We start from the raw sequence: 19,559 nt of genomic DNA on the forward strand, positions 1-19,559 counted from the left end.
TCTGTTTTTAAACTCTGCTGTGGAGTTGAGTCATTTATAGTCCACTGATTCGTTGAAAAATATTCATGTTACCACGGCAACAGGGTCCGCGCAGGAAGTGGAAAACATGTGCAGCTGATCATGTTGTAGTCCTATGGTTGTAGTCCATGTCTGGAAATGTGTCTTTAAGGGAATGTTTCTGAATCTGAATCTGTCATGTACAGACAATCTAATCCAAATCTACAATTAAATCATACTAATATTCAATAAATATCAGTGAAATAACATAAAAGCAAATGAGTCAAATTAGTTATCAAAAAAATAATATATAAAAAGTAGTCTGGTCACTATTAACCCCTTAACTTCATATTTATTAGAGTTCTCTCCAAATGTTCATAATGTTATGATTAAATTACAAAAAAAGTGAGCACACACTATTGTTTTCTGACCCCAAGTAATTTGACTCGTTTGCGTTTATGTTATTTCATAACGTTTACGTTTATTTATTGATTATTATTTAATTTGACTGATCTTGCATAGTAGATTTGAATTAGATTGTCTATGCATGGCTGATTGTTTACATATTCTGCACATTGGTAAAGCAAGTGAAATACATGAATGTCATGTTGACAACAGGCAGTTAATCCCAGTAAATCTGACTTTAGTTCTCACAAAACCTCTCATACGATGCAAATTGATCAGGCACAGTTTGGTTCCATCACACACACACACACACACACACAGATAATAGTAATCGTGTTATTGAACCTTTGAGGAGGGCATTGGCCTGGTTGCGTTAATAATGAACTTTGTCCCTTCTCGCTCCCTCTACAATGTCAAAACAAGGAAGGGTCGGAAGTGGAATCAGTTATGGAAAAGGGGAAACTGAAGGAAAGTCCAAATCCACATCTTCTTCTGTCGAGGGGGGGAAACAGCAACGACAGGAAGACATGACACGACTAGAGAAATACATGTTTGTCCTTGCTGCCACTGCTCTGCTTGTAGCGGTGTGTGTGGCTCCACTGGCGGCTGAAGCGTCTGCCTGTGAGTAACCAGCAGTGTTTACTACTGAGGACCACCAGAGCTAGCTAGTGAGCTACACGGCTAGCGAACATGTCAACACTTGTTTACATAAACGCCTGCATGTGTGTAGATCACATTTCACCAATGAATTAGTGTCTTTCGTCAACCACGTGAAAATAGTACGTAGCTTGATTGAAGTATTTGACCATTAAGCCCATAAACAAGGGTTTTAATAGGCTCGGTTAACATTTTCTAGATAGGAGCTGACTCTAGCATCGACTGGAGAAATCCAGTCAGCAGAGGAAGCCTGAGCTCTGGATGTTTGAACTTCCCTCCTGGGGGGTGTCGCACGGATTAATCCAGCATGTGACCATGGGGCTGTGCAGCCGGGACTTCAACCCTCTCACATGCTTCCCTCCTCAGACACAGCTAGCTGCTAGCTGCCTGTAGCTCACACTTAGGCTGGACTGGTTCTTCTCTCCAGAGACCTTTCTATAGAGCCAGCACACTCTTATGTCTGGAGTAAGTTTCTCAGTAGCAGGGAACCATCGCTTTGAGGTAAGTTAGTGAAAGTGGCTGTAGCGAAGCATTCAGGGTTTGTTTATCTCTCGTCGGTTCAAGTCCACGTTGAGTTGTGGCAGCTGGGATTAATCTACCATCAGGCTTTTGGTTCTAATGCAAACCCAGTGTTTCGAGTTTCTTGGTGATTCAGATGATATCTATAGCTGTGTCAGCTCAGAGGGGTGTGGTCAGACCCACTGTGGAGCTGCACCATCTTCTGCATGTGTTTTCCTCCTGCACAGCAAATGCATTTCAACTGATGTCTCTTTTTTCCCCCCAGCTGGCTCGACCCATCACAAACACAGGGTGCTGAAGATGGACGAGGCATTTCTGAGAGTCAACAATGAGCTGGGCACTGAGGTGGTGGTGTCCTGGGTGTCAGAGCGCTGCTACCAGGTACACTCACTCACTCACAAACACACACACACCTAATATTTGACTTCAGTTTGTTCGGTGGTTGTATGGCTTTTATGTCAGATGAGAAGGAAGATGTTTTTTTTTTGGTTTTTTTAATGTACCTGGTCTTGTGTCTTTGTGAGCTAGTGTTTGTACCAGCAGCTGGGAGTTGTACCAGCAGCGCCCACTCCTGGACAGCCCAGTTCGGTTGACTTTGTTGTGAGCACACAGCATGAAATAACACTACAGCTCAACAGCACCCCTGTCAACCTGGAGCTGTGCACGTAAGTTTAATAACACTGACATCTTTCCCATACATGAGAACTAGGCTTTTTTTTTTAACTTTATGCAGTAAATGTTCAGGAATATTACAATTAATAGAATTTACTGTGTAAATGGTCCCAAACAAGTAACTTCAATGATTTGTAGATATGCAGTCATGTGACAGTACTCCATAGCTGGGCTAATCATGAATGAATACATGAATATAACAATTCAGGGTCTTCACAGATCCTTAACAGTCGAGGTGTTGTGAAACATCATTAAATAAAATTCTGTTTGCATATCCAACCAGCATATGAGGAAAACACACTTTTTAAAACGAGCAAACTCTAAAATTCATGTCTTGCACATTTTATCTAGGTGAGTGTTGTGTGAGTTAATCTTGTTACAGAAACACTGTTGAATCACAGTTTACATCCATGTAAGGAATATGCCCTTCATATATTTATAGTTTGGCTGGTTTGCTATGTGTTTAGCGTAACGTCTTTCATCCGCAGGGTTCCCTTCCACTTTGGGGAGCACGGGAACTACTCTCTGTGGGTGAAAAATTTCACCGACTCCTCAGTGGTGAATTGTTCTGTAGTGACTGACGCAGACCCCATCAACAGCTACATACGTGAGTCAATTCAACACCTTCATTAGCTTGTGTGACATGGAAACATGTCGTCTTCTAAGTGTTGTTATAAGTGCTATATTCATCCTTATAGCATTGTACCATGTACACGCTACATCTAACTGATATTGTTCCACTCTTCACAGCGATATTAGTGGCTTTTCTTATCTTTGCTGGACTGATCTTGATGTCCTGCATTGGTCGGATAATATTGAGGTAATGTCATGTTATCATTTCGTTCTTAATCTTTATGCACTAAATTCCCAGATAGAACTGTGATAATACCAACAAAGTCAACTCTACTAATGATGTCTTAATGTAACGATAACTAGATTGCATTGGATTTGTGTAATTAGTTAGATATTTGTTGTGGTCCTGTAGAATAATAAGTGTAAACAACTATTATTATTACTAAGCCCCGAGATGCACTGCTGCTTTATTTAATGTATTGTGCACCTTGAGCTTCTTATAGAAAGACTCTTAACCTGGTTGAATACGTCTTGTCCAGGCTTGACGTGGTGAGGAATATCCTCTTCCGAGTTACTGGCTCGTTGGAGACGGAGAGGCTCATCAACTCTGTGAGTGTTAATATGTAGGGAGCTTGTCATTACACCACACGAGTGAAGCAGCTTCATTTTCATGCTGTGACTAATATACTCGATTTGTTTAAAGTGAGTGATGTTCTGACACCCTGTGTAGTTATAGTTTGCATTGTAAAGCACAGTGGAAGTTGTTGTTTTTGTGGAAAATGTGTTAAAACAAATGATTTTAACCGCTATGCATGACTCGTGTCTTCGTGCAGAAGTGTGTGTGCTTCCAACAGAATAATGTTCATATTTAACTGTAATTTCACCGTCCAGGAACTGGGCTCCCCTGGCAGAGCTGTGCCACCAGTTAGTGACACCATCCTCCCTCCTCCACCCAACCCCAGCAAGAGGCTGCGATCTCTGGACACATTCAGAGGGTAAACCCCACTCCACATCCCCTCACCCCCCTTCACCCCTGCAGCTCGACTTTCTCAGAGAAAATACTGCTTCTTATTTGAATTACCACTTGATCTGATGTGTGACACTGTGTCATTGGGTTCTCGCTGCAGCGTGACATTTTTGCAGCTGACACCAGAAATGTCAGTCGTTAAGGATCCAGTTATCTGAAGTAGTACATTTGTTTCAAGCAACATTTCTCTCAAAGCGAACCGTTGAGCTGTATTTCTGTAATCTCTTGCTTGTGGTGCTTTTCAGTTATGGTGCATTTTCTGTGTTTCCTGTCAGAATTGCCTTAGTCATTATGGTGTTTGTGAACTATGGAGGGGGGCGATACTGGTTCTTCAGGCACCAAAGCTGGAATGGTGAGCCCCGACTGGTTCTACTTTTGTTGTTGTTCTGTTAAACCATGTTAGTAGATACTCACAGATCTTTGTAAACTGGCACAGTATTATCCTTGGTATTGTATTCAATGTATAAACCTGTGTTTTACATTTGTCTCCTCACAGGTCTAACTGTTGCAGATTTAGTCTTCCCTTGGTAAGATCAATTCCTCCAACAGATTTTCACTAGTATGTCTTAGTTCTGTAGCTTATGGAACCCCACTTATTTATACAGCCCTTCTCAAAACAAAGTTAAAGTGCTTCACAAATAAAAAACGCGTAGAAAATAAATTTAAAACAACTCTGTCCTCTTCGTCTTTAGCCGAGATCTGTAACAATTAAAGGCCCCTACCAGAGGATCTCAAAGTGCGAGCAGGGTTGTACGAGATAAAAGATCACATATGTATCTTAACAGAGTGCCAGAACCACAAACTAATTCAACCCTACCCCTGTAGATTAGTTGAATTTGCACATTTGTCCAAAGTGAGGTGAAATGCAGTTTCCAGTGATTTCAGCATCCATTACCTCCTGTGTTGCTTTCCCAGCTGGTGTGTTGCGTATCTTACAACAGAGTTTTGTTCTTTGTGCTTGTAATATGTGTTTTTCAGTGTATCTAAGTGTTCTTAGCTTGCAGTAAAGGAGACTAAATTTCACCTGTCAAGAAAAAAATAAAATGAATCAAACCAAAATAATAAATCCTTTCCCAGTTCCCTTGAATGCACTGCTCTCTGTTCCTCACACTGTGTTTCCCTCCTCCACCAGGTTTGTGTTTATAATGGGGACATCCATTGCACTGTCAACCAACTCCCTGCTGTGTGCAGGCTCAACACGCTGCTCACTGCTGAGGAAAACTGTGTGGAGGAGCCTGCAGCTCTTCATCCTCGGTGTCGTCATTATCAACCCAAACTATTGCCAGGGACCATGTGAGTATAAACACTATTCTTACATGTTGATGACAAAATCCTAAACCCTTTATTGAAACCTTTATTTAACTATTATTCTTTGGTGTAATTTGTTCCTTTCTTGACCCGTGTGCTCCCACTCCCTCCTCGTCCACCCCACAGTATCTTGGGACAACCTGCGAATCCCAGGTGTGTTGCAGCGCCTGGCCTGGTCCTACCTGGTTGTAGCCTGCCTGGATCTGCTGGTGGCAAAAGGTCACCTCGACATCCTCACGACGGTCAGCCAACAGCTCCATTTTACCCACGTTCTTTAACCTTCTATTTGTTGCTCTGCTGGCACAAGAGTCCCCTGAAATAAACTGAAACTTAAGTGTTTGATTAATGATTGTGTGTTTTCCAGAGTGCTTGGTGGTCCCCCTTCCGTGACATCTTGCTGTACTGGCCTGCCTGGCTGTGTGTGATCCTCTTAGAAATCCTCTGGTTGTTCCTCACTTTCCAACTCCCGGTAGCAGATTGTCCAGCGTGAGTTGATCAGGGCATGTTTTTGTGTCTCTTTGAGTCCATGTTATAAGAGTCCATGTTATAAGAGTCCATGTTATAAGGAACATTTCCCGGCAAGCAACACGTAATTGTTTAGTTCCAATGAGTATTTGTGTCATGTGTCTTTGGTCCTATGTCTGTGTGCTTTGATAATGAAGTAACATGTAATGGCAGTTTGGTCTGTTATTCGGATATGTCTCACTCAAGTTTTTCATTAATAAGATTTTCAAAACTGACAAATGTTAACTTTTTGTGTAGATTTTAATTTTTCGGTTCCCTTTAAGTTTTCATTTACTTACTTTTACTCAACAATGATGAAACTAATCCCTCTTTTACACCGAAATGATCAGGTTTTTAAATGCAGGTAAATGCACTAGAAAAGGGGGGTTTGACTCCTTTCCCATTGCCAGTCGAGGATATTCACCGAGGTTTCCATCACTGCCGATCGAAGATGGAGCCGATTAAAACCCTTGTTGACTGCAGAGTCCTGGGATTGCAGACATAAGCTCTAAAAAATAAAAACTGATAAAATGAATAGTGGTAGTAAATTAATAAAGAGTCCAAATTTATATCAGATCTGAAAAAATGTCCCTTCCCAAATCCTCAGTCGAGCTTGTATTGGTTTTCAAATCTTATCCTTGCTCTCGATGGCCGTTATCCCACATTATTGACACTAGCTTCACCTCACTCTTTTCAACAGAGGCTATCTGGGCCCAGGTGGGATTGGGGACATGGGCCTTTACATGAATTGCACTGGTGGAGCGGCTGGTTTCATAGACCGTTGGCTGCTGGGAGAGAACCACATCTACCAGACTCCGTCGTCACGGGTAAGTGACCCCACACGTTCAGTCTTTTTATAACTTGGGATGTTGAAATTTCAGCTGACTTATCAGGTTTCTCTCTCCCAGGCTAACCCACATTTCTAACTCCCAAAAATGTTGACTTGACAGGTGATGGTAGGTTAAACTGCACCAGAACCTATTTACAAGTTTCCACTTCGGTTTCCATTTCAATTCAGGTGATTTACGCAACTCGCATGCCCTTTGATCCAGAAGGTGTCCTTGGCAGCATCAACTCTGTCCTCATGGCTTTTCTTGGTTTACAGGTTTGTCACATGAATTTGTCTCTTTCTTTTTGTGTCTTTCTTTTTTTGGTCATATTTCTAAAGTCCAAATTGCCATTGATAATAATTTGTTGTGCTTTTAATTTCCCCAGGCAGGAAAAATTATCTTACACTACAGAGATCTCCACACAAGTATAATGTCAAGGTTTCTATTATGGGGTCTCTTTTTGGTAAGCACTTTATGTTGCTATATCACGTTTTACATATGTATTCAAACAGTTGCTGTTCAATGACTCATTGCACAATGTCTTTGACTTTCCCCAAACACATTTATTTCCAGGACCATTTCCCCTTCTTGATTTTATAATAAACTGTCTTGTGACACTCAGGGAGCCATATCAGCAATTCTGACCAAGTGTTCCACAGACCAGGGCTTCATTCCTGTCAACAAGAACCTATGGTAACGTTTGCTTTCATGCACTTTCAAATGGAACTTGGTTTTGGCAGCTTTTTTTTTATACCGCAGCTGTTGACTGAATGTTTGGGGAAGTTCTCACTGTCCTAAATATACGTCCTAATCATTTAACACACACACACACTTTCCATCACAAAATAAAGTGAGACATGGTAAGATTTTGAGCACAAGTTCAAGCTGGACACCCAGCCATGATAGTGCATTGCTCAGCACAGTCAGAGGTTGTTGAAGTTTATCACAAGCCACTGTTATTAATAATCTATCCACTAATATCAGAAATCTCAGAAGTCTGTATGTGGCTCACACATCTCCAGAACTGTTCACCTTATCAGCATCACACTTTACATGTGTATTGTTAAGGGCCCAAGGAAGTGCAATGTTGAATTTGATACGATTTGGAGACATGATACAGATATAAACAAGGGACATATTTGATCATGACAACAGCGTGTTCAGGACGACAATAACTGAGTCTCCAGTTCGGGGTTCTGCAGAGTAGAGCTTCACCAAACTTTGAATTAAGGGCTGAACAGTTCTTTGTGCAGCAGCGGGGGTTCAGCTACGGGGGTTCTGTGTCTCATTTACTGCAGGTCACTTTAACAGTTTCAGAAATATAAGCTGCAACCAGCATCACCACAGGGCCAAACACACAGGAAGGTTTAGAGCGGCCACTGCAGTGGTGTGCTTTAACTTACAGGTGTGGAGTTGTGTTGAGTGAAAGCATCTCTCTTAAACCAGAGAGAAATTGTAGCAGATCTCTGGACAAAGGATTCTAAAAGATGTCTTTAACACTTGTGCGTGTTTCTGTCCTCTTGCTTTCTAGGTCTCTGTCCTATGTGACAACACTGGCCTGTTTTGCCTTTGTGCTGCTAGTGCTGCTCTACTTCATAGTGGACGTGCAGAGGTGGTGGTCTGGAGCACCTTTCTACTACCCAGGTTTGTAATATCATCAGACATAAAGCCGGCTCAGTTTTTAGGAATGTGAATTTTTGGACTTATAACCAAATGGCAGGCTTTGATTTCCCAAATTAATACAGTTTGATATGATTTTAGAAATCAGGGTTTTGTGGTTTGATATTAGCAATTATAAAAATTAGTAAGTCTAGGAAACCACTGAACAGGCATTGTCTGTCTTTTAGTGTAGTGAGAAATAAAATCTGCCAAATGTACTAATCGCAAATTCTGTCAAACATTTTAGGTATGAACTCCATCCTGGTGTATGTGGGCCATGAAGTGTTGGAGGAGTACTTCCCCTTCCGCTGGCGTATGGCAAACAGCCAATCCCACGCTGAGCACCTCACCCAAAACCTCGTGGCTACTTCCTGTTGGGTGTTCATCGCCTATGTGCTGTACAGGAAGAGGATTTTTTGGAAGATTTAGAGGGAATCCCTGAATAATGATTCCTTCCAGTAGCAGAGGACATTGATGAAATCAGAATTGCTGGAGTCCTAATCAGAACACTTTTGGAGCACAGATAACCGGGGACTAAAGATTTATTTTGGCAAAACTATGTTGTTTCTGTGTCCCTGAACATGAATGGGTTTCTTCTTTCAAACTGTTTAGACACTATTTTTTACGACCATTAATGTTTAAAAGCTTTTTTTCCCCCCAAAGATCTTCAGATATGAAGCGTCTCATATCCCCACTGACTCAGGAAGAACTTGTCCAAGAATAGTTAGAGAATTTGCAGACTCTCATTGTTAATCTACTTTTTTACTTTGTGTTATTAATTCAGGTTTCATTCCTCACCCTGTGACACAGACTATGTTTAACAAGCCACTTGTTAACTTCCCTTTCTTCTGCTGCCACCGTAATTACAGCATTTCTCTGAAAGCTGAAGTTGTTGTTTTTTTTTGTGAGATTGTGTGATCATTTTCCACTACACAAGGTGGAAGTGATATTTATACAAAGGTGAAACAATGTGTCAAGATTTTGAAATAAGAAAGTTTTGCCATATTTAATTAATCAGTTGTCTGCATAGATTTAGTCATCATTCATTATTGTAGGATAGACGGCCATCTCAACTCCTACTCAGCCTCTCAACTGCCCTCTCACTCTCAGCTCCTCTCACTACTAGCTCAGCCTCCTACCAGCTCCTCTCCTATCAGCCTCGCTCCTACCAGTCTCTCACTCAGTCCTCTCACTACTCAGCTCCTCTCACTACTCAGCTCCTCTCAATCCTCAGCTCCTCTCAATCCTCAGCTCCTCTCAATCCTAGGCTCCTCTCAATCCTAGGCTCCTCTCACTACTCAGCTCCTCTCAGTCCTCAGCTCCTCTCACTACTCAGCTCCTCTCAGTCCTCAGCTCCTCTCCTTCCTCAGCTCCTCTCAATACTGAGGGGAAGTGAAGGAGGCCACATCCGCTGACTGTTGAAACCCATTGAGGTTTGCTGGTTTTGCATTGTGATTAAATACATGTTTGTCATCAATAGGTTTACAAAAACAGAAGTCACTGAATTTCCCTTTTTATTTTATTACAAATGCCCATTTTTACTTTTGCCTTTCCAGAAATGATTTGTCTTTCTTAAATGAGTCATGAATTTCCATAAAGAAAGTTCGACTTTGTTGTCCATAATGTAATTTATAAGATTATTAGATATTATTTAAATAACGTTATTCAGTTCAGTGGTAATGCAAACTACAGCATGAACCATAAAGTTGAATTAATACCAGAAGAGTTTGAACACATGCTGAACATAAAAAACTGTCACAAAGGGAGGATTTATCACAGGACTGTTTTGAGACTTCATGTTTTTGCTGGGTGTACCCGGGGGTGTACCTTGTAACCTTGTAAAACCACAGAGTGTATATTTAATTATCTCATATCTCACTATACAACTGTTACCATTACTCCCACCATACTGTTTATATATTCCCCATCTTGTGATTGGCCGTTTTTCTAAATATAACTCTTGTGAACTGACTTTACAAAACCACATGTTCTGTATGTAGAGGATCTAAAGACTGAGAGAGATTTTTGAATGATTGCTCATCTTAACTGATGAAATTCCTTTTGTTGTACTTTTTTTATACATTTACTCTTTTTTTTTAACATTCACAATTGAAATAGTAATATCATGTAATATATCATATTCTCAAGTACTGCTGCTGTTATGTCGTTATTGATTACTACAAACATAAATATAAAACAATGCGAGCATGTAACGCAATGCATTGTAAAGATGTAGTGGAGTGGAAATCTATTTGCTGGTATATGTAGTGGAGCAAAAGGGAAAAGTACCTGGAAATAAATCTACTAAAGTAAAGTACAGAAACATGAAACACGTACTAAAGTACCTCCCAACGCTGTATAAAGGTCATGTGAAGACGTTTAAATGTCTGTGTTAGTGCCTATGATAATAATCTCCAGGCTGTGTACGGAGGTGTGAGTTTGTGTGTATTGCTCAACGAGCCTCAGTGAGTCGTGGGAATCGAGTTACAGTTCGGCTGCCATGTTCAAAAAAAACAAAAACAGCACTGAGGGGGTGATCTCGCGATATCTCCGCTCCGCCTCCATTCATGTCGACGGTGAGAGTTTTCCTGCTCTCGCGCGAGCGCGCAACTTTCCCACGCCTGTTGTTTTGGCGTCTGTCCTCCCCCCTCCCCCCTCCACTTCTTCTCACCCCTTTGCCCCGTCACTCCCCCCTCTCCCTCTCTCTCTCTCTCTCTTTCTCTCTCCCTCTCTCTCTCTCTCTGTCTCTCTCCCCCACTCCCTCTCTCTCTCTCTCACTCACTCAGTCTGTGTCTTCTGTGGGTGTGTGGGGGGGGGTCCGGCTGTGGGAGGGATCTCGCGATTGTTGGACTTTTCTCTCTCACAGGGGGGGTGAGTTATTCGGAAGATGGCGCCCGTTGTTACGGGGTAAGTGTTTAAATCAAGGCACCGTGTTGTTGTGGAGAAAGTTTTCTCTCGGTCAGTGTGTTGTCTGTTGTGTGTGTGTGTGTGTGTGTCTGTCTGGGTTGTGTATCTGTCGGTGTGTGTGTGTGTGTGTGTGTGTGGGGGGAGCTGTTACCGGAGCCCCAGCGGAATCGACCCCACACACACTGAGCCTGATGTGGGGTCAGTTGTGCAGAAAAAGACCCTCATTCTTCCTCTCGGTGTCTGTGCTGCTCGCCGCTCCGTCTGTTGTTCCGCCACATTCACTCACGCTCACGCCACTTCACTCCCTTCTAGACACACTCGACACTTTCTGCGTTCGGTCTCCACAACTTCCGTCGGTTTCATTTCTGTTTCGGTAAAGTTGAGCAGAGTCAAATCTTCGCTAACTCCTCACACATTGTTACGTTCACGTCACAGCCTGTTGCACCAAGTAGTCCCAGGCGAGGGTTGGCGAGCTGGAACTATAAAAGTAATTTAGACTGTATAGTGGTAAATTAACGACTATACACATGTTTTTAAAAGTGGACAACAATAGGGTTTAAGGATCTTTTGTACCATGTGACATAAAATCACATTCAAACTATTTTACTAACTTGTTGGACCCTCAACAGCTTCTTTGTGTCTTTTTCATTTGTGTTTCAGTAAAGTGAAATCTTTGCTAACTCCTCACACATTGTTGCCTCTACGTCACAGCCTGTTGCCTTAAGTAGTCACAGCAGAGTGTTGATGGGCATAAACTCATTTAAATGATTGTTTTGTCCCTTTTTTAAACAACTTAAAATCACTTTCACATTTCTTTTTTGTTTTATTTTCAAGTCAATTCTGAGTAACTTCCACATGTTAGCTCAGGTTAATTTATCGATCCCACTGGGGACAATTCATTTAGAACAGCTTGTACAAAACATACTCAGACAGATATAGGATATAAGAGAGCTAACTGAGGGATGTGAGGCTATAAGAACAAATATACAATCTATCATTATTGGTTCATGAGAGTAAAAAGGTTTTTGAAAAAGTGGATGAAAAAGAACGAAGGTTTCAATGACATTCAAACTCTTTCGGAATCTTTTTTTGACACTTTTGCATTTTGTCTGAACAACTTATTTATGTTTTATTTAATTTCTGTTTCAGTAAGTTGAGTAAAGTGAGATCTTTACCAACATTGTTCCATTGACATCACAGCGTTAAATAGTTACAGTATAAATATATTTACAGTAATAGTACTGATGAGCATAGCTTTTGGTGATTTGATTTGATTTTTTAATAATGATTTCACCCTTTTAAACAACTTAAGATCCCCTTTAAACAATTCATATTCCATTACTTTACACTGTCTAGTTGTAGCTCAATATCAAGTGTTAATTCTGACCAACTTTATAAATCAGCTTGGTCAAAACATACACAGACAGTTACAAGATATACAGGAGCTAAATGAGGGATCTGACTATATAGGAATAAATATAGAATAAATACTAAGTTAATTAGAGTAAAAAAAAAGTGTATAAAAAGCCACCAAGAGGACAAGGGTTTGATAATATATGTAATATATCTCCTGTGCAATATTAAATCACATTCAGCCCTTATTTCTTTAAAGTTTAAAGACTGATTTTAGCACCTTTATAATTGTTAGTCCCGTAAATGTGCCTTATCTTGTTCATCAAGATCCATGAATTAATCTTTAAGAAATCAAGGAAAATACTGGACAAATCTGGACCTGCACCAAAGTGTAATGGGTTCTTCCCTGACCCACCACATCCATCAGTCCAGTAGTTTTATGACGGAGGGAATATCACCTTCACAGATCTCATGGACACTGTACTCACTGGTTTTGTATTACACGTACGTGTAAACACCTCTGTATGGTCTGTTGTTTGTTGTTTTGCAGGAAGTTTGGTGAGCGTTCTCAGCCTCAGCGTTTGACAAGGTAGAGGGAAACATTGCAAAAAGTCAAGAGACACAATTTGATTTAAGCAGATGCTCCAACAGTTTGTACTGTGCTGTGTTATAATGTGTCCTCTCCCCATTCAGGGAGGCTATGAGGAATTACTTGAAGGACAAAGATGATCAAACGGTGCTCATACTACACGCAAAAGTGGCCCAAAAGTCATATGGCAATGAAAAAAGGTTTGTATATTACTGGTTGACACAGCGTCTGTACCAGTCAGAATGGATGCATTGGAACTCAAGTATGTATGTTTGTTTACTTCAGGTTTTTCTGCCCTCCGCCCTGTGTGTACCTGCTGGGCAGTGGCTGGAAGAGGAAGTTGGAGATTATGGAGAAGGAGGGTTGCACGGAGCAGGAGGCTCAGCCATGTGCATTCATCGGGATCGGCAACAGTGAGCAGGAGATGCAGCAACTCAATCTGGAGGGGAAGGTGTGTAGGCGTGTGTGATAACGCAACACTTCAGGACTTAGAATTTTATATCCTTCCTATGGCCGCTTCGAATACTGACATATACGTCTCTCTTTTCAGGCATTCTAGCAAGAAACAGATCGTTTGTTGGTCCACTTGTTTATTGCTCTGCTTCACAATGAAATGCAAAGCTGCTTTGCATTTTACAGCTTGACAATATCCTGTGTTTGTTACTGCAAAACCCCTTCTAAGGTTCCTACTGTAGCTGCCATTGTGTTCTAAGTGCACTGATGCCATTAATGAGCTTGTTTTCAGAATCAGATAATTGGCTGACGGAGGGATGTAGATGGAGAACAAACACATACACTCACATAACCCCCTAATCTGTATCTTCTTTCTGCGTTAGCACTTCTGCACGGCTAAGACGCTGTACATCAGTGACTCGGATAAAAGGAAACACTTCATGCTCTCTGTGAAGATGTTATACGGCAACAGCGCCAACATAGGAGTCTTCCTCAGCAAGAGGATCAAGGTCATCTCGAAGCCCTCCAAGAAGAAGCAGTCCTTGAAAAATGCAGATTGTGAGTAGCAGGCCGCGTCAATACACTCGTATAAAGACAACTGCATGTTTTCCCCGCAAACATTTAATTTAGAGACTTCATATTATCTCTCATCCTTCACCTCTTTTCGCTCTCACTCACTCTCTCTCTCTCTTTCGGTCCTCCTAGTGTGTATAGCTTCAGGGACTAAGGTGGCGTTGTTCAACCGTCTCCGTTCCCAAACCGTCAGCACCAGGTATCTTCACGTGGAGGGCGGAAACTTTCATGCCAGCTCCCAGCAGTGGGGCGCCTTCTTCATCCACCTCTGTGAGTCACAGTTTCTTTTTTTACTTTTTTGCCTGTTATACTTTATCCATGGCCAGTTTTCTTGTGCGTTTCATGATTATTTACACCCATCTGAGGCATTCATGTAAAGCTAATGCGGGACTTTTAGACATTTAACTCATTATTGTGTTTTCTCATGTGTTCAGTGGACGAGGAGGAGTCTGAGGGGGAGGAGTTTGCTGTGAGAGATGGCTACATCCATTATGGCCAGACGGTCAAGTTGGTCTGTTCTGTTACTGGCATGGCCCTGCCCAGACTGGTATGTGTGTGTTTATGTCAAATAGCACGTGAGAGAGTTTGCGGCCATACTAGTGATGTTTTTAAAATATAGTGTATGTGATATCTGTATGTATACCACTGGTCAAAAGTTTTACAACACCCCACGTCAGCTGCTGGATGAGTCAAATTCTTTACTAAACCTAATATTTAAGATTCCCCCATGATACATTTTTTTCAAATCTTTGGTCTTTATATTTAAAAAACAGTTTAAAAACGTATGATTGGTAGTGTAACTGTGCAACGTTTCCAAATGTGTTTGCACAAATACACAATATATAACTTGTTTCTTTCTCAGGTCATTCGCAAAGTCGACAAGCAGATGGCGTTGATGGAGGCAGATGACCCAGTGTCTCAGCTGCACAAGTGTGCCTTCTACCTGAAAGACACAGAAAGGATGTATCTCTGTCTCTCACAGGAGAGGATCATCCAGTTCCAGGTGCGCATTGTCACCAAAAGTCCTTCAAAATGTACTCATAATCCATCGAACATGAACTGGTTTATGAGACAGAACATTTTATAAAGTTGAAATAGTGCTTCTGTTTCTGCCTATAGCGAACAGAATATTAAAGTGAATTTTCATTTCTTGGTGAACTATCCCTTTAATATTTCTGCTGAGGGCATTGCTCACAGCTGCTGTTTTTCTTCTTGCCTTGGACTCCAGGAAGAGAGTCTAATCTTTGTCAATAATAATAATCTTATCTATGAGAAGCTCCGACCCGACACTCCAGTAGCTTCTTCCTCTCATTAGACATGAAGTGGGCAGTGAAATGAATTTACTTTTATTTGTTCTTCCAGGCCACACAGTGCTCCAAAGAGACAAACAAAGATATTATCAACGATGGGGCTTCCTGGACTATTATTAGCACTAACAAGGCAGAGTACACCTTTTATGAGGGCATGGGTCCCGTCCCCACACCGGTCACACCTGTTCCTGTGGTGGAAAGTCTGCAGGTTTGTCATGATTTTTATCAGTAAACATGAGTGACTATGTGGTTCCAAACTACTTCCTTTTTAAGCCTTACTCAGCCTGTGGGGACATTTCTTAAAGTCATAAAACCTTTTGGGCTTTAATGTTGCCAGTTAAACGGAGGAGGAGATGTGGCGATGTTGGAACTGACAGGACAGAACTTCACCCCTAACCTCAGAGTGTGGTTCGGAGATGTGGAGGCTGACACCATGTACAGGTGAGTGTGCTTATACAGTGTGTATATTTACCAAGGTTCATGTCTTTGTTGCATTCTTTACATTAGTTACGTTAGTTTTAGTTTTACGTTTTGATTTAGAGAGCGGACTTGAGACTTTTGTAAGACGCACGTTTGTCCTGTTCGACATTGATTGGTTTGTAGATGAGTCTGACATTGGCACGTTAAAAATTAGCAGGTAGTATTCTTTCTGTTTCAATTGATAAAATGAATGAACCAGTTAATGTTAATGTTAATTTCGTTGCCACCTTCATCACCAACTTCAGGTGCAGTACAAAACACGAGTTTAAATGTGCGAAATGAACTCCCTCATTCCTAAATTTCCAATATTTTGAGAGGTGAACACTGCAATCCTGCAAACCTGGGCAACTATGTTTCTGGAGAGACCAGTAACCTCATTGGTCAATTTGAAGTCCCAACAATCCAAAAACGTATTTTCAGGCTGCAAAAGAACTGAACCATGGTAGAGTTTGATGTGGACTGACACCACCTCTTTTGGTTGGACCTAATTTTGGTCGGTTGGAGGCACCTTTCACACCTGTTATTTTGGTTTGGACTAAACTGAAAAGTCTGAAGGTCTGGACCAAACAAGCTAGATGTAAAAGCGCCCTAATAACTCGTTTACAACAAAATATGCAGGGATACGCAGGTTTTTCTAAATGCGGGTAAACCTGCTGAAAAGGTGATTCAAGTTCTAATGACGGAAACTGTGAAGCTCTGTCACCTCACTGTCTCGCCAGTGCTGCATCTTGCGTAGGGCGCGTTGTTCACGTTGTGCCCAAGATGTAAACAACAATAAGTATAGTAACGTTCATGGCTATTCATACAGCCCAATAGTTCAATGTGTGTCATAACGTCTTGTAGAAGAAATTAACGTGTTCACCTGAGTGTCATGTTTCCGTCGCTATCAGATGATAGTTGTGTTTTTTCACCGGTGGAAAAGAGAATTTAATGTTTAATGGTTCAAATGCTCAAACCTTGTCTCATCTGTCTGCCCCATAAGATGTGGAGAGAGCATTCTGTGTGTGGTGCCGGACATTTCTGCCTTCAGGGAGGGCTGGCGCTGGGTGAGGCAGCCGGTGCAGGTCCCTGTCACACTGGTCCGCAACGATGGAATCATCTATGCCACTGCCCTCACCTTCACCTACACCCCTGAACCTGGGCCGCGACCCCACTGCAGTGCTGCCGGGGCCATTCTGCGCTCACACAGCACCTCTTCGTCATCACCGGCGTCTTCCTCTTCGCCATCATCCTCGCTGGGTGGGCTCGGGGACGTCCAGGTGGCTTACAACAGTAGTGACTCAGGGATGTCATCAGGAGCCTCCACCATGTCAGTGCTGTCGTAGTAACACCTATCGTGTGTGTGCGTGTGTGTGTGTGCGCGTTGTTTTGTGAATGAGATAGAAAATGTGTGCACGTACTTTCCAAAGAGGCTCATGGACCTTTTGAAGAGCTGCACAGGAACTCTTCACGACAGAGCAGCTGTGGAATCATGAGGAATGAACGAGCGAGTCGAGGGAAAAAAGTTCACCGACATTACTTGGGATTACTGACTCCTCTCTGTAGCTCCATCTTGTGGTTCGTTGTGGACACGACATACGCCCCAATCTGAGAAGCTTGATGTCTCAAAACGTCACTTAAAAGGAGATGAATCTGCCAACAAACCTGATTTGTAAACAAACATTTAGTTTTTTATACATGGGCTTGAAAGCTATTTTCACTGTGCTTTCTTTTTGCCACAGTCACATTTGTACTGTGGGGATTTTTCTGTTGTGTGTAAGGGAAACATTTTGTTGTAAGAGTAACATAGTTTTTACGGACCAAGAAATATTATTATATTATTTTATTCATATTATATTTTATAAGCTTTTGCTGAGGTACATTATGACATTTGCATAGTAAGTTCACTTTTGTTACCAAATAGAGTTTTGTCTCAATGGAGGGTTAAAGGTTGAAACGGCTTTTAGTGAGTCTCTAGTAGTCTGACACCTCACCTCTAGTTTAATATCCACTGGTGTGTTTTGGAACTTGATACCCAAATTCATACTTATTAACAGAACTTTTCACAATTCCACATGCTGTGCAAAAAACAAATGATCAAACTGTGTTTTTAAGAAGGCACTTTAAAGAATGAAGACATGAGCATATCTGGCCCCAGTTATTCGCTTAGATCTTCTCTGATCAGTCTCTTTACATCCAAGATGACCGTTTTTGATTAGTGTAGTGTATTTGTGGATAACATATGACACTATCGGTGTGTTCTGTGAGACAAGGTCTAGGTTTTCTAATCAGCGAGCTGTTTTTGTACTAGTAAACTGCGTAAACTTAAATCTAAACAAAAGTACTGCTATTATATTCCCAGAGGAAAAAGTAATTGAACCAAGGAAGAGCATTTCTAAACTGTCTTTGTGACTTTTTACTCTTTCATATGTTTGATTTTAAGAGGCCTTAAGACTCCTTTTGTGCTTACGTGTTGGAAGAAGAAGCTTTAACACCGTCTTTGCCGTGGAGCTTGTAGTTCACCTGCTCAGTAACCATGCTGGGACTGAGCTGTGTCTGCTGCAGATACAGTAGATCTAACTCCAGAACAATCAGCTGTGCTTGTGCTCTTGAGTCTTCTGGGATGAGATGATGGCTTGTCCAGACTCAGACTCTCCGCCCACCTTGTTTAGAAAGTAAAAATGTAACTGTGAACTGATTTACTGAGCAGTTTATCTTGCCTTAAAAACCACTACCTGCAGTACCTGACTCACAAAGTGACCTGATTCCCATCATTCTGTTTGTATCGTGCTCTCTGTCATGTTTAAAGATTGACATCAAAGTTAAGTACATGTGGCTGGTTGGCCAACTTTTTGCCCATTGGAAGTTTTCATGACAGTGATGTGAATCGCTTCAGTTGTAACATATGTGTTTTCACCGTGCCTAATAGATTTATTGTTGTATAGACTTAAGTATTTACATCACCTCCTCTGGTGCCACCGAACTCCACCTGAAAGGCCTTTCGTGTCCGCTCCATTGTTTTCCCTCCATGCTCCCAGCACAGTAGTTGTATTAGAGGAACAAACTGTAGATGAGGTCCTGCTCGTCTCTTAACTGATGTACAAACATTTCATAGAGATTCTGTTACTGCAAATTTCAGTATTACAACTGGTTCTGCAGAGGTGAATGTGTCTTTGTTATTTGTACACCTTATAAAAATCTTTGCTTATTTCAAATTATTGAATTTTTGGTCACATATGCAGATCCACAGTCGACCTGGTCTTTGTGACTGGGACTCACATCCTGCCTTTTTGTTCTCACGCTGTACCTTCTCTTCTCCCTCCGTCTCTCAGGTCTGGTATAACACTCTGGTCATACAGAGAGTCAGTCAGTCTGCCGAGGTTCTCTTCAGTGAAAGGTCATGAATAAAAATGAGCTGAACAACACGCACATCCAGTAAATAATCTTTTGATGGGTGCTGAGGGAGACAGACGTCTGAGAAAGAGAAATCCTTTAACGGGACTTTTAGCTGTGCAGATTTTCTCCTTTATTTCAGTTGGGCATTTTTTGCTCTTGTTGCATCACCTCCATCTCCCTTCTCTGTGTCATTCTCATCGCAGAGCAGAGCATGAGCTGTAGGATTTAGGATTATAACAAATACACATATACAGTTCACTGGTTACACCGGTCCTACTGTGGCCTCACTGGACACTTGCCACTTGGGCTGTTGCTCTGCGGGGAGAGGTTGAATGTGCCCCACTATTTTTAAACCAGGAGCCGGATTG

General features: G+C 41.6%; 2 protein-coding genes across 3 annotated transcripts; both read left to right on the forward strand.

Moving 5' to 3' along the window:
* The first annotated feature begins 743 nt into the window (after positions 1-743).
* On the forward strand, positions 744-9,033 carry hgsnat (heparan-alpha-glucosaminide N-acetyltransferase). Of its 2 annotated transcripts, none has more exons than XM_035170564.2 (18): positions 744-1,023; positions 1,844-1,959; positions 2,107-2,243; positions 2,739-2,857; positions 3,001-3,070; positions 3,363-3,432; positions 3,715-3,818; positions 4,126-4,202; positions 4,347-4,377; positions 4,983-5,143; positions 5,285-5,400; positions 5,523-5,644; positions 6,363-6,489; positions 6,681-6,767; positions 6,878-6,955; positions 7,115-7,185; positions 8,024-8,136; positions 8,399-9,033. In XM_035170564.2, exons 1-18 carry the CDS (start codon positions 813-815, stop codon positions 8,578-8,580), a joined length of 1,992 nt encoding a protein of 663 aa, XP_035026455.2. In that variant the 5' UTR covers positions 744-812; the 3' UTR covers positions 8,581-9,033. The 2 variants fall into 2 exon arrangements, with proteins under 2 accessions (XP_035026455.2, XP_035026465.2); XM_035170574.2 differs by lacking the exon at positions 744-1,023 and adding an exon at positions 1,046-1,560.
* Positions 9,034-10,914: 1,881 nt separating this feature from the next.
* Positions 10,915-19,010, forward strand: LOC118117920 (recombining binding protein suppressor of hairless). Its single transcript, XM_035170588.2, has 11 exons — positions 10,915-11,058; positions 12,962-13,000; positions 13,105-13,200; positions 13,286-13,451; positions 13,837-14,011; positions 14,159-14,296; positions 14,461-14,573; positions 14,889-15,029; positions 15,389-15,544; positions 15,674-15,777; positions 16,799-19,010. The coding sequence occupies exons 1-11, from the start codon at positions 11,039-11,041 to the stop codon at positions 17,139-17,141; spliced, it is 1,491 nt and encodes a 496-aa protein (XP_035026479.1). The 5' UTR covers positions 10,915-11,038; the 3' UTR covers positions 17,142-19,010.
* The last annotated feature ends 549 nt before the right edge of the window (positions 19,011-19,559 follow it).

The sequence above is a fragment of the Hippoglossus stenolepis genome, chromosome 2, assembly GCF_022539355.2.
Source record: "Hippoglossus stenolepis isolate QCI-W04-F060 chromosome 2, HSTE1.2, whole genome shotgun sequence".
Taxonomy (NCBI): Eukaryota; Metazoa; Chordata; class Actinopteri; order Pleuronectiformes; family Pleuronectidae; genus Hippoglossus; species Hippoglossus stenolepis.

Bases quoted from the DNA above. Each gene is read 5' to 3' on its own strand.
- hgsnat (XM_035170564.2), top strand. From the start codon at position 813: ATGTCAAAACAAGGAAGGGTCGGAAGTGGAATCAGTTATGGAAAAGGG. The intron at 2,858-3,000 runs GTGAGTCAATTC...CACTCTTCACAG, and splicing joins CCCCATCAACAGCTACATAC to CGATATTAGTGGCTTTTCTT. The intron at 4,378-4,982 runs GTAAGATCAATT...CTCCTCCACCAG, and splicing joins GCAGATTTAGTCTTCCCTTG to GTTTGTGTTTATAATGGGGA.
- LOC118117920 (XM_035170588.2), top strand. From the start codon at position 11,039: ATGGCGCCCGTTGTTACGGG. The intron at 14,012-14,158 runs GTGAGTAGCAGG...CGGTCCTCCTAG, and splicing joins GTCCTTGAAAAATGCAGATT to TGTGTATAGCTTCAGGGACT. The intron at 14,297-14,460 runs GTGAGTCACAGT...TCATGTGTTCAG, and splicing joins CGCCTTCTTCATCCACCTCT to TGGACGAGGAGGAGTCTGAG.